A 14341-nucleotide genomic window follows, 5' to 3' on the forward strand; every position below is an offset into this window, starting at 1 on the left:
GGAAAAATAAATATAAGAAAGTATCTTATTTTTGGGGAAACACAGTATTAAGTAAAATCATTGGCCCTCAGAGATTTTTTTAAAAAACAAACCAAAAGATTAGCAAGCAAAGATATTGAGAAATTTGGTGAAAAACTCCAAACCAGTCTTTTTCTTTTAGAAAATAACCAAAACCATATTTTGTAATCATTTTCATGCTCTTTGACCAACATGTCCTCATTTTACCGCTAACAATTCATGTCTAAACAACACATATAAAAGAATGCACGTTTACACTCACTTAAAGAGACCATAACCAGTACCTGTGTTTTGGGTACACTTTCTCCACAGCAGACCTACTGAGCTCATGTTCACTACTCTAAATTGAAATAAGAATTGCAGTCATACAGTGTAACTTATATAGTGGGCCATTTCAAATTTAGTATATATGAGGTCCTAATACTTATTTTGAAGCAGAGAGACTACACACTGGAAGTAATATTTGGGAAGCTTTGAATTTTCTATGAGAGTAAATGTTTTCAAAATCCTTCCTTCCTCAAGCTACCCTGAAAAATAAAACAGTAAAGTACTTTTCTCCCCACATTATCCTGTCCCCACAAGCAAGAAAACCTGCTCTAGCCAAACCAAGCAATGGGACTATGCTTTCACTTATTGGGCTAATAATCTGGGCAATTCTTAATCATTTCCTAGCTTTCCCTACATATAAACATTCTGATAAAAACATTCTGATGACAGAACCAGCCTAATGATCCACTTAGAACATTTGCTTCTAGGACAGTAGATTGCTAATTAACAGTATTTTGATCAAAGACGAACTAGCACCACAGTATAATTTTCCAAAAGTACAAACTGTTGTAATTGCATATTATTGTGAGGTGACAGCTACAGCAAATAAAATTATTCTGGTATTAATGCCCCCACACACCAAATAATGATGAACATGACAAAACAATAGATAATTAATTTGCCACCACTCCTATAGTCTTTTTGGACTTTTAAACCTTGAAGAAGGTGCCAGAAAATTAATCATGTGCATATAACCAATCTCTGGCTTTTCGATACCATGCTGATTATACCTTTTAAAAACCTACCACAGTGCTGGGTGCATCTATCATTAGCAACCCTAACCTCTGTAGCTTATATTTTAAAAAAATAGGCTACTTTTTAAAATTAACCTTTACAGATTGCTACGTATAATTCAAAGAGAATAGAAAATATACAAAGAAGATACATTGTAAGTTTCCAAGTGCCATGTTTGTTTACACACAAAAATCCAAAACTTGAGCTTTATATAGTGCTATATATCATGGAGAAAACTGTCTTATTTTTTCTATTGCTAATTTAATATTTAATTATATTTTTTCAAGTTTTCAGAGAAACTGTTAATAGTTTGTTTTCCCATCTTCTAAGTAGTTCTATAGTTATTACTTTAGAAAATGTAAGGAGGTTTTTTGCACTTTGGCCTAGTGCACCGAATAACTTGTTTTCCCATCCACAAGGCAATTCTACAACTTTATTTTAGAAAAGAAAACAAGGTCTCTTGCAGAACAAAGAAACACTTCACAAAAACATGTTGCTTGCAGTGACCCCTTTTCAAGCTCTAACCAACAGAAACCAGCAGCTTACACAAAACACTATGGCCAGGCTCAAGTAGAGGTTCACATTCAATGCTAACCATAGTAAACTTGTGTGTACAGGCAAAAACCCTGTAAGCACTGCTACTGGAATGTGCCATTGTGCAAAAACCTTTCAAGACTATTTCACAGCGGGTCTTTTGTTATATACAAGAAAGTCAGAAACATCATGCCAGACATTACTGTCGTCATACAGGTAGGTCATGGAAGATTGCAATGATGGTTGTAGAGTGTGTCGGTGATACTCAAAGAGCCAGAGAACAATCCCCCAAACCAGAGCACCAAAGAGTGGGAAGGGGTCGCGTTTTGGCTCTGGGATGTAACCTTTCTCCACGGCCAACCGAGACAAGCCAAACAGGATGCGAGACAACAGGTACATGTTTATCTGTAATAGGGGAAATTTGTAAGATTGTAAGGCAAATAGCATACTCAAAAGACACAATTATTTCAAACAATCTTTCACTTGCATCATCTCCCAGTTGTTACATTAATGGTATTCTTATTGCAGTATTTTTAGATTCTATTAAATGGGCTGCTTATATGAATGTGTTGCGTTGGAGTGTGGTGAAATCTCCTTCTCTTGAAGTTTTTAAGCAGAGGCTGGATGGCCATTTGTCAGGAGTGCTTTGATTGTGTATCCCTACAAAGTATCCAAAGTATGCCCACAGCAGTGATTGATGGTAGATACACGGGCACCCCTCTGGTTCTCTGTTTATGTGTTTGTGGCGCCCCAAATAGTGAGGATTTGCCTCACTATTTGTTTCCCTGCCCTCTGTATTCTGAGCCAAGAACTAAAATCCTGGGAAAGATTTTCTATCTCTTGGCTGACACTAATCCTGTGGTTACTCTATGCCCTGGCAACACAGAAAATCCTAGCAAGACTAATTTCTGATACTGCAGTCGACTATGCTGGGAGTGCTTTTAACTAATAGTAGCTGTTTATATCCAAGGTGTTCCCTGCTTAAGTTTTAATGATGCTGTATTTCCTTGGTTTTACCTGGTTTTTAATTATGCAGGTGCTAGTCCATGCAGTATGTAATATTTTAAGGGCCTGTCTCGCCATTGATACATGTAGCATTTTAATAATTTATACAGGACTTTAATGGTGTATTTTATAATGTATTTAATAATCTGGTTTTTTTGTTTGCCTTATATGTGAAAGACCTATGGTCTAAGCAGTGAATAAACTTGTGCACTCGTATCCCTGCATAGCCAAATGCAGTTGGACTGGATGGCCCTTAGGATCTCTTCCAACTCTATGATTCTATTTGTTTCAAAATATAGTTGCTGAAAAAAAAAATGGTTTCATTTGCAATCTTTGCTCAGTTGCAATATTTTGGAGGGGGGGGGGGTTGACCTGCACTTAATTCCTGGAGTCTCTAATCGTCTCGTCATTTGGAAATATCAGGATAAACAGGTGCTTTTTCTATCATACATTTCTTATTCTACAATAATATAATGAACTGCAACTTTTCAGAGGCAATGTGTTTGTCCAAGAAGAAGTAGAGCGGTTGTTCTACTACAGTTATATTTGCATTTGGTTGATCTATATAGGCAGCTAAAAATGGATAGAGTTGTAGCAAACACTCTGTACAGGCAGTCCCCGATTTATGAACAAGATAGATTCTGTAGGTCTGTTCTTAAGTTGAATTTGTATGTAAGTCAGAACACATACTTTTTTAAGTGCATTTTTTTTAGTTTTGAATAGCGTAGGGAAGGGCTAACACTCTTGTAATCTTTGTTTTGCTGCTTGCACCCGTGTTCAGAAGATTTCACCTTGTTTTCTGGCCCCTCTGAGAATTGAAAATTTTGGGTTGTTGTGCAAACAAGGACTGGTGATAAAGCTTCAGTGGAGATACCTTTTCCCCACAATAACTCTTTCAAGAGTCAATTTACCTTCCTAGGAGAAGATTTCCTCTCACTTCCTGTTGTCTCATCCTTGTCTGTAACTAGGAATGCAAGTCAAATGTTTGTAACTTGGGGACTACATGTACTTTAACAAATCCCTTCCCTTCCCATTTTTTTCAGCACCTTCATGACTGGAAGATGCAGTAGCTATTGGTGTAGTTCATTTTATTATTCCCAAGAGCTTTAACTGGAAATGCATAAAGATAAATTCAGAGCACGGGAACAAAAGAAAAGCAACATCAATCACTAGTCTCACTTGATTTGTAACTTTGAATGGAAAGCCAGAAACAGAATCCAAAGAACTCAGCTGTTGCTTACCTGACTGTTAATATTATTGTTTTCCCCAAACACTAACCAGCCCCCAACACAGGCTGCAAGAAAGGAGTGAACTGGAATCTTTTTCCCCTGCATTCGCAACTGTAAGGCCATTAAACCCTTGTATGTGAATACGAAGTACGCCAGGTTTCTCGAATGAGTATAAGTGGCCCAAAAAATAGCTTTCAATTTCTCCTGTAAACTGAAAAAAGGAAATTGAGAAGAATCAATACACATAACTAATTATTATTACACATAATCTAATGCTCAAATACCCATAATCCATTGTGTGTCAATAGAAAAAAGCAGTTAAGACATATTTAAAGCTAAAGAAAATTAAAATGAGATAATATATTCATAGTAATTTATAGACTTTGTTAGTCTTAACATTTTAGAAATTCCTATACCAAACCAGTATATTCTTGTAAGACTTGAAAATTAACATCTCTCTCTCTCTCTCTCTCTCTACCCACACACACACACACACACACGTACTTGGTGGGGGATGGAGAATGGTAAAGGATGAGGTTACAATGAAATGGAACATGAGAAGAAATCATTGAGATATCCCACAATTAGAACTCACATCAACTCAAAAACAGAATACCAGTACTTTAAAAGTTACACTTAAAAACCACAATCCCACATGGCTCAACACAGCATCACATTTTCACATGCAAACATACGTTGACCTAAGCCATATACCTCTCTTGCCCTCCACACTTACCATACAGTTTCAGAGGTCTCTTTTCTTGCATGGTCATTCTGTGTGTGCATCTACTGTACTGTAGAATTACTGGAGTTTGATGGCACTTTAACTGCCATAACTCAACACTATGGAATGCTGGGAGCTGTAGTTTTACTAGATCTTTAGCATTCTCTACCAAAGAGTGTGGATGCGCCACCCAAACTACAACTCCCACAATTCCATAGCAGTAAGCCATGGTAGTACTAGTCAGTGGTATCAAACTGCATTAATTCTCCAGTGTAGATGTAGCCTGTGACTCATGGAGAGTGGGTAGAGCACAGAAAGGTCTAACTAGCCGGACACAAAATTATCACAGTAGTGCTGAGATCTAGTAAGGTCCTCTGGAGGTCTCAGTGCTGATGTAGCCACTAGTTATGAAAACGCAGTCAACTTGGTATTTTATCCCCCCTACTCCTCAGGAGGCATAGAATGGCTGGGGGACTTCTCAGACTGTGTGGACATTTGAAAGGGTCAGGTTCTGTAGGAGAAGAGACTATCAAGCTGGGCAGCACTTAAAAAAACCCAGATCAAATATAATCTTGGGGTTTACATTCCAGGGGGAAGATGAAAAAAAAGGTGAGACCCAAAATACAAGAATATTATTTAATATTATTTAAGTCTTATTTTCAGTAACACGCCTAGAAAATGCCTTTTCAACTTTCAGTGTTGGAGTGGGGACATAACAGAGCTTGGAAACAACAGACAATGATATTAAGGGAAGGAATAGGGGGCCATCTGAAGAACTTTGAAAGACTGAATCTCTCCCCCAGTCAGATATTCTCCACACCTAATATAGTGATTGGCCTATTTGTCCTACTTGAAATTCAGCCATACATATTAATGATATCTAATATAATTTTATGTATGAGTATTCTCTTGAAGTAATGAGACTTCTCTACAGGCAGTCCCCGAGTTACAAACAAGATAGGTTATTTAGGTTTGCTCTTAAGTTGAATTTGTTTGTAAGTTGGAACATGTACATTTTTAAGTGTAATTCCAGCCACACACACAGAAAAGCTTTGGATAGCATAGGGAAGGATTAACACCCTTTGTGTTGTTTGTTTTGCAGTCTGTGCCCCTGTTCAGAAGATGTCACCTCACTTTCTGTCCCTGTGATAACTTGGACTTTGAAAAAATTGGCTTGTTATGAAAACAAGGATTGGTGATAAGTCTTCAGATGGGATACCTTTTCTCCATAATAACTCTTTCAGGGGTGTATAAACCATCCGAGTGATAGATTTCTCCCATTTCCTGATGTCTTACCCCCATTTGTAATTATAAGTCTGATGTTCTTGGAGATTGCCTTATAAACTTTTTGGAAGCAAGTTTCACTGAATGAAGTTGCTTTATTTTCTTCTGAGAAGACATGCGTAGGATCGTACTGATACCTCCAAGAAAGTTGATGAAAGAAAATCATTTGAAGTGTGGTGCTGATGCTCCAGTAATCATGGACTGGTAAAAGACCAAGAAATGAGTCATAGAGCAAATCAAGCCTGAACTTTCCCTTGAAGCCTAGATGACTGAATTTGTACTTTGGACATATGGTTGTACTTTGGACATACAATGAGAAGGCATGACTGACTAAAAAAAGAAAATAATGCTTGGTAAGGTAGAAGGCACTTGGGAATGTAAGAAGACTGGATTGAAGATGAATGGTCTCAAATACGCCTGAGGACCTGAGGAGGGTAACTTGCAGGTATCTCATTCATAGGGTTACTATAAATCAAAGTCAACTTGATGGCAGTTAACAACAATAAATGTTTTACCTTGGTAACCTGTCAGAGCAATGCACAGAATGGAAAACCACATGGAAAATACATCTCAACAAGTTTGATACATACAGAAAGCATTTTTTATCATTTAGAAGAGCTTAACCTCATTTGCTCTCATAAATAATTCAAATCACAAGCTTGTAAAAAATGCTTCAAAGATTTCAGACAGAGAAATGTACCTTCCGCTCCTGAAGAGAAATGTCATTACCAATGCATGGGGGGCACGGATTTTTGCTCCATAACTGCCAAAGAAAGAAAGAAAAATAAAATACAATACACAAAAAGGTCTCAATATTATTTTGTTTATGACTGCAGTGATAAGTGCCTGTGTCCTATTAGCCATGAAGCAGCCAAGTTTGTAGAGAAAGTACCTGTATTATTATGTTAGGCATACAGGTTTCACAAGCAGGTTGGACTTGCTCTTCATGCAACTTTCTGGAACAAGAGAATTAAAACAAGTCTTGGCAGGACTAGTTTAAAATGGCTGCCTAATTCAGTGTACACATCTGAAAATGCCAATGTTATCATTTCCCTGTTAAAAAAGGATTCTTTGTACTCTAATAGCTTTAGCCGATTTTCCAGATCACTCATCATTTTTTAAAAAGGATAAAGCATTGAACATCTGACTAGTATTTCACAGATAACTAAAATAAAATCTTTGCCCCAAGTGAATCCATAATGTAAATCAAAGGAATAAAATAAGATGCATCTAGATTGTAAAATGCAAATACGAACGGGTATATTCTCTTTGCATTACTGAAAGCTACTGAATTAAGGCACAAATATCCTTAAAAACTGTCTATGTAAACACCAAGTGGAAAATGCAAATTTTGAGCACAGATTTAAATACAGAAATTCTAAAAGGTATATATTTCAAAACACATTGAAATGAGAGGCACAGATCAGACCCAGCATATTAATCAAAGGAACAAAGCAGTAACTGAACACAGTCACAATATCAAATACAAAGATAGATTATTTTTTACAACAGGTCAGAATTGGGGGCAGAGGTGGGAAACTTTAGAAGTCTTGGTAAAGCATTGCCCAACTGTAGATTTTGGTGTTGCTGTAGTGAACGAATAATAAAGAATATATTGGTTTATGGATATCACATGTGAAGACAAAAATGAAATGATTCAACAGCAAATCAAATATATTGGACATTATTATAATAATCATCTTTATACTTCTTCTTTCTCTGAGATTGGAACTAGAGACAGTTATTATATTAAAACAATGATAATATAGTTAAAATATATAGTAAGTCAACATTAAAATACAATTAAACTATTAATAATATTAAATAATATTATTAATAATATTAAAACTAAACACTGATGATAACAGTATAATTTAAAACAATATGGCATCTTCTTAAAAGCTCCTTTCTTTAAAACTTCAGCTTTAAAAACCTAGGGGTGGACATTGATGAGGCCCAATCTTGTCTACCCACAATTCTTTCCTAACAAGAGGTGCATCTGCACTGTAGAATCAATACAGTTTGACATCACTTTAACTGCCAAAGCTTAATGCTCCGGAGCCCTGGGAGATAGAGTTTGGTGTGGCACCAGCACACTTTAGCAGAGAAAGCTAAAGACCTTGTCAAACTTGTAGCACTGAATCATGGAAGTTAAAAGTGGTGTCAAGCTGCATTATTTTCACAGTATAGATGTGTCCTGTCCAAGGTGATGGGTCTGAAAGAAAGTCCTCTCTTGAAAGTTTCATGGTCTAGACAAGCCCATAAGGGGGATTACAATCCATCAAATACCCTTGATCTAAACTGTATAAATTTTACAGTAATAGTAATTTTTATTGATTAGCCCTTAGGCCATATCACAATAAGAAACAGAACAACAAGGTCTGACAAGACCTGATCACACTCCACGTAGAAAGTTAAAATAAGACACTTATAATAATACAGTAAATACATATGATAAGACATGATAAAACTGATAAACTGATCAAGCTGAGTATATACATCATATTTCATTATCACCCCTACAATTTACCCCAATCAGCCTTACATATGTGGTTCTCAGACGTATTGTTTTGCTTAAGTACAGAGCTGTTTTATACGTTATTTTTGGGTCTTGGCCACACATAAAATATGTTGTTCTGATGTGAGAATCCCAATACATTGTCCGTTTGATATATGGACCAAGGTGGAAGTCTCTCACCTTTTGATACAATTTGCAATCAAACAATATGTGTGCTATATCCTCAATTTCAGGTGCCCCGCAGATACAACTCCGTTCATTATAAGGGATGCTGTTAAATCTCCTGTATCTAACCATTGTCTCGAGCTGGTCAAATCTGGCTCAAGTGAATACCTCTCTGAGATGTTTTGGTATTTGCATTTTTAGGTAGTTAGCAGTTTGAAAGGTACGTTTATATTGACTCAGCCATTTTAGGTTAGCAGTCTTACTGAGGGTGGCTATATCTTTTTGTGCTTCTATATCCAAAATCCTTTGTATAGCACCCTTTCTTACTTGGTCATTTGAGGCGCAGGAGACAGGAAGCCCACAACTTCTTATATAATTTGTCAGTTGTGTAATCCAGGAGGTCGGTAGTTGGGATTTTATCTGTTCTAGTAGGCACAATTTTGGGAGTCTATCAGGCTCCATTACCTTGATTTTACACCAATAATTGTAAGTTTAGAATTTTACAAATAAAAGTATTACATTGAAATTTAGCTTTTTCACATTACAGTGCAGGCAGAACACTGAATTCTATACTTGTTCATATTTCAAAGTAAATAACATTTTTAATATAGTTATTACAGGAACGGCCAAATCAGAAAGATCTGGGAGACAAAATGGAAATGTTCTTATTTCTAGAATAATGGGGAAATATAAATATAAGGAATTAAACAAGATTATCCTCATGACTGAACAGTCTCAATGAGTATACCAAAATTAGTAAACTGTTCTCGGGGAGAGGAGGGAGGGAGAAAAAAGGAACATTATTTAAAACTGGGTACAGGATGATAAAGAAGACAAAAATGTGTAATAATGTCCTGTAAATACCAAAGCAGCTAAAAAGTTTAAAGAGCAAAATTCAACGTGACAGGCCATAACGTCATATCTGAAGAGGTGTCCTGGAAAGGGCTTGGGTAACGTAGAAAAGCATACCCTTTAGTTTCGCTTACTTTTGAGAACCTCAGGCTTATGGTTATGTGTAAGATTAAAGACACTTTTAGTTACAGTAAATTATTTTTTTATTATGTTTAAACCATAGAACAGCTGGAGAAACTAGGGGAAAATGATTATTAGCTTGAGTATTTATACTGAGGTATAAATATTCAAGAGTATTCCTGTACCTATGTATTTGAATAAATATAAATTGTTGTACACAATTTACTTGGCCATGGTGGTTCATGCTCTCGTTACATCTAGGATAGGCTGAGCTTCCTCCTAACCCTGCTATATGCCTGCGAAACGTGGACTGTCTACAGACATCACATGCAACTCCTAGAACGATTCCATCAGCGCTGCCTCTGGAAAATCCTGCAAATCTCTTGGGAAGACAAGCGGACAAACATCAGCGTGCTGGAAGAAGCAAAGACCACCAGCATTGAAGCGATGGTCCTCCGCCACCAACTCCGCTGGACCAGCCACGTTGGCGCGGATGCCCGACCACCATCTCCCAAAGCAGTTGCTCTACTCCGAACTCAAGAACGGAAAACGGAATGTTGGTGGACAGGAAAAGAGATTTAAAGATGGGCTCAAAGTCAACCTTAAAAACTCTGGCATAGACACTGAGAACTGGGAAGCCCTGGCCCTTTAGCGCTCCAGCTGGAGGTCAGCTGTGACCAGCAGTGCTGCAGAATTTGAAGAGGCACGAATGGAGGGCGAAAGGGAGAAGCGTGCCAAGAGGAAGGCGTGTCAAGCCAACCCCGACCGAGACCGCCTTCCACCTGGAAACAAATGCCCTCACTGTGGGAGAAGATGCAGGTCAAGAATAGGGCTCCACAGCCACCTACTGATCATGGAAGACTATCCTACTCGTCCACAGAGGGATTGCCTAACTTCTAACTAACATCTAGGATAGACTACTGCAACGTGCTCTACGTGGGGTTGCCTTTGAAGACTGTTTGAAAGGTTCTAATAGTACAACGAGAGGCAGCCAGGTTAATAACTGGGGCGCCATACATGTTGCGTCAGGCAACTGGCTGTTAGGAATTGTGGGAGTTGAAGTCCAAAACACCTGGAGGGCCCAAGTTTGCCCGCGCCTGAGACAGAGGAACCCACTATCCAAGGGGAGTTCGCCTCCTCTCGAGGGAAAAGGCCTCGCCCCCCAGGCCCAATGGGGCCCTTCTGAAGCCCGGCTGTGAGCGGAAGAAGAAACAACCCCGCCCCGGGGCTTACACTGCGCCGTTCCGGAAGCCCTTAAGCACTGCCAGGGCGGCCTGGTATCTGCGCTGCTGCAGCAGAGAGTTGACAGTATACAGCAGGGTGCGCACCATCGTCTCGGCCCCCATGCTCGACGACACAGCCCGGCAGCCTCTCAGCTCGGCAGAGGGGGAACGCTTTGTCTACTGCACCGAATGCGTGGGAATGGAGTCCACAGGAATGCAGTCCGTGCGGAACACTCGCTCCTGAACTGTGGTTCCGGGGAAGAAAACAAGACCATGCGGTTTTCCTCGTTTGCCACAGCGGTCGAACGAGGAACTTCCTGCGCACGCGCACACACGTATATTAAATGGAAACTACAGTAAAAGTACAGCAAAATGCACCTTTATTTACAAAAGGATCATAATTATTTCAAAATATTTGCAAACTATTTTCTACATAGAAGAGAGAGGGGGCCAGGGGACAGTTCTACCTTGTCTCCTGTGCTATGCTAAAAATATAAGATAATGCAATATACTACATTATATTATAATCCAACCAGATCCAACCAGTCCATACTTCAGGAAATAAAGCCCGACTGCTCATTGGAGGGAAGGATAATAGAGGCCAAGATGAAGTATTTTGGACACATAATGAGAAGACAATGCTGGGAAAAATGGAAGGAAAAAGGAAGAGGGGCTGATCAAGGGCAAGATGGGTGGATGGCATCCTTGAAGTAACTGGCTTGACCTTGAAGGAGCTGGGGGTGTTGACGGCTGACAGGGAGCTCTGCCGTGGGCTGGTCCATGAGGTCACGAAAAGTCGGAAGCGACTGAACGAATGAAGAATGTATATACAGCACATATAATATTTATAATATTATAATACAATATAATGCTAATAATATAATTATATATTTATATTACATGCAATATTACTAATAATATTACAATATAATGGTATAATACAATATAGTAATATATAATACAGATATTGTACTATGCTAATAATATAATGTATGTATATATATCTTGTATGTATATATATATTGTATGTAAGCCGCTCTGAGTCCCCTTTGAGGTGAGAAGGGTGGCATATAAATGTCGTAAATATATGAATAAATAAATGTTGGCACTTCTTTCTACACACACACACACACACACACACACATATTTACACACACACGCACACACACATACATACATATACATTCCCTATGTATGGAGACTAATGGAATACCCTGCATGTATATGTTTGTGTGTGTTAATGAGGAACCTTCTTCAAATACATATGTATGGTTTTATATGTATTGATAGCCACTTTTGAGTTCCTATATCGGGAGAAAGGCAAGATAGAAATAAGGCAAATAAGGCTTGAGTCAGGTTACAGAATAATTAAAACGTCTGTTGTTTCTAACTACTGTATGCCACTTTGAGTCCCACTTATGGGAGAAAAGCCAGATATAGAATTTTAAAAACACATTATTTATTTATTTGAGTCCTTCATGGGGACTCAAAGCGGCGAACAACATATAAAAAGCAAAGACATCACAAACCATGACAATAAACAATCCCATCATAAACACATTTCCATCTAATAAAACTATAAAACTGTGAACAGTGTAAAAAGACCAAAAATACACATATTAAAATGTATGTCTATAAAAGATACATATTAAAACATATTTCTATAAAACACAAGTTATATGTGTATGTGTGTATATGATATATATAATGTGCATATGTGCACATGTACTTCTATACAGATATACTTATATATGTACTTTCAGCTTATCTGCACAAATTTTATATATGTATATATGTGTGTATGTTTATTTCTATCCCACCTTTCTCCCAATACTAGAACTCAGGTAGTTCAAAATTAATATAAAAGGATGCAAATTAAAACAGTATATATACTCTAAATATAATATGAAAATTAAAAAACAAACTGTTATTAAAACCATTAAAGATTACAATATTGAAATGCATTAAAACTGTGTGTGCGTGTGTGTCTGTACGTATTTTTTTCAGAAAGTTCCTAGCTTTATATATATGTGTGTGTACATACATACAAACCCATAGACATACAGCTTTTATATATACACACACACTAAGCATGTATACTGAATGCTGAAATTGAGTTCAACTTGTTGAAAGCTTAATATGAGTCTTCAACTTAGGATTTTTGTTTATTTGCAGCACAGTTCAGAAATCAGGAATCCTACTTGGGAAAGATCGAAATGAGGAAGAACGCCAACTTCTCTCTTCACTCAGTGACTTGGCTTTATACTTCTTTTTTTTCTTACTGATATGCTGTAGGGGATACATTGCTTCCAAATCACTACTGTCACATTGTCCTAAATGTTTCCATTCTAACAAGCCTAAGGGCAATAGTTTTTGTCTAAACCTAGCAGGGAGACTACCAAAGAATATCAGGTTCAGTAGGCAATATATCAGAAGGAAGAAAAGACAAAGCCACACCTGAGTATTCTTTACCTGAGAAATTTGACAGGCAGCTTGAAGGCACACATATTTGTACCTATGAGCAGCTGCCAATTTCACTCTTTGACATAAAAAGAAGCTTGATATTAAAAGTAACCAGGAAGTCTTGTCTATGGCTGAAGCCAATTGTCAATATGGATGTTTTAAAGACATAGGCTTTTAAAGCCATCTAGACTATTTGATATGTTCATTTACCTTTCTCAGTTATGAACTATATCTATTTTGCACCCTATCATTAAACTTTAATTGTTAAATGGAACAATTTAAGATAATTATACCTTTTGGAAAAGACATAATCTTGATGCCAATCAGAAACATTAGTCTTGCCAAGTAGTAATTGGAAATGATTTGATGTTCTCTTTCAGAACACTTTTCAATTAAAAATGTGCTCTGAAAAAGTTGAATTAGTTATGTTAATCCTCGCTAGGTTTACAGTGCCCCCTAGTGGATTAACTAACATTTTACAAAATTGTCAATATTACTGTAGAACTGTGAGTGGTTCCCGAACTTCAAGAGACCATGGATCACTGAGGCAAAAATTGGATACATCGTGGACCATCAAGATCAATCCATTTCGTCACCCCACCATCAGCACACACAGAAATGCATTCGGATTTTAAATAATTAGTATTTATGAATCATAATGCCATGGGCATCTCCGATTGTGTTGCTGGCATGTCTGCATATCTGCATGGGGCACCCTTTTTACGTTCCTGCCAAGATGGTACCTAATGACCTACTCGCATTGCATGCTTTCAGACTGCTAGGTTGGCAGCAGCTAGGGCTGATAGTCGAGAGCTCAGCCTGACTCATGGCTTTAAACTGCCAACCTTCCGGCCAGCAGATTTTCTGCAGCTAATGGTTTAACCCGCTGTGCTATCAGTGGCCCCTAGGCTTTATCCAAGGCTTTATTTCCCAGAACCATTATTACTTTTAAAGTGTGTGTTGATCCCAAAGTTTACCAAGGTTGTGTGATGAATTTTATCATGGTGAAGTGTGTAACAATCCTTTTCCAAACTATTTGAAGGAGGAAGGCAGCAGATGTATTTGTCTGTTGCAGTAATTGCCACCAGTTTTTGAGAACTATAGCTGATAAATGTATGGAGTGTTGTCTCAGTTCAAATATGTG

The 14341-nt window shown here is 37.7% G+C and overlaps 1 protein-coding gene across 1 annotated transcript; it reads right to left on the minus strand.

Annotated features, from left to right (window-relative positions):
* Nucleotides 1–1499: 1499 nt before the first annotated feature.
* Nucleotides 1500–10974, minus strand: PXMP4 (peroxisomal membrane protein 4). Its single transcript, XM_060772343.2, has 4 exons — nucleotides 10745–10974; nucleotides 6557–6619; nucleotides 3861–4059; nucleotides 1500–2019 (listed from the first exon to the last, which is right to left on the minus strand). Exons 1-4 carry the CDS (start codon nucleotides 10855–10857, stop codon nucleotides 1756–1758), a joined length of 639 nt encoding a protein of 212 aa, XP_060628326.1. The 5' UTR covers nucleotides 10858–10974; the 3' UTR covers nucleotides 1500–1755.
* Nucleotides 10975–14341: the final 3367 nt, after the last annotated feature.

The sequence above is a fragment of the Anolis sagrei genome, chromosome 4 (assembly GCF_037176765.1).
Source record: "Anolis sagrei isolate rAnoSag1 chromosome 4, rAnoSag1.mat, whole genome shotgun sequence".
NCBI classification, from domain to species: domain Eukaryota; kingdom Metazoa; phylum Chordata; class Lepidosauria; order Squamata; family Dactyloidae; genus Anolis; species Anolis sagrei.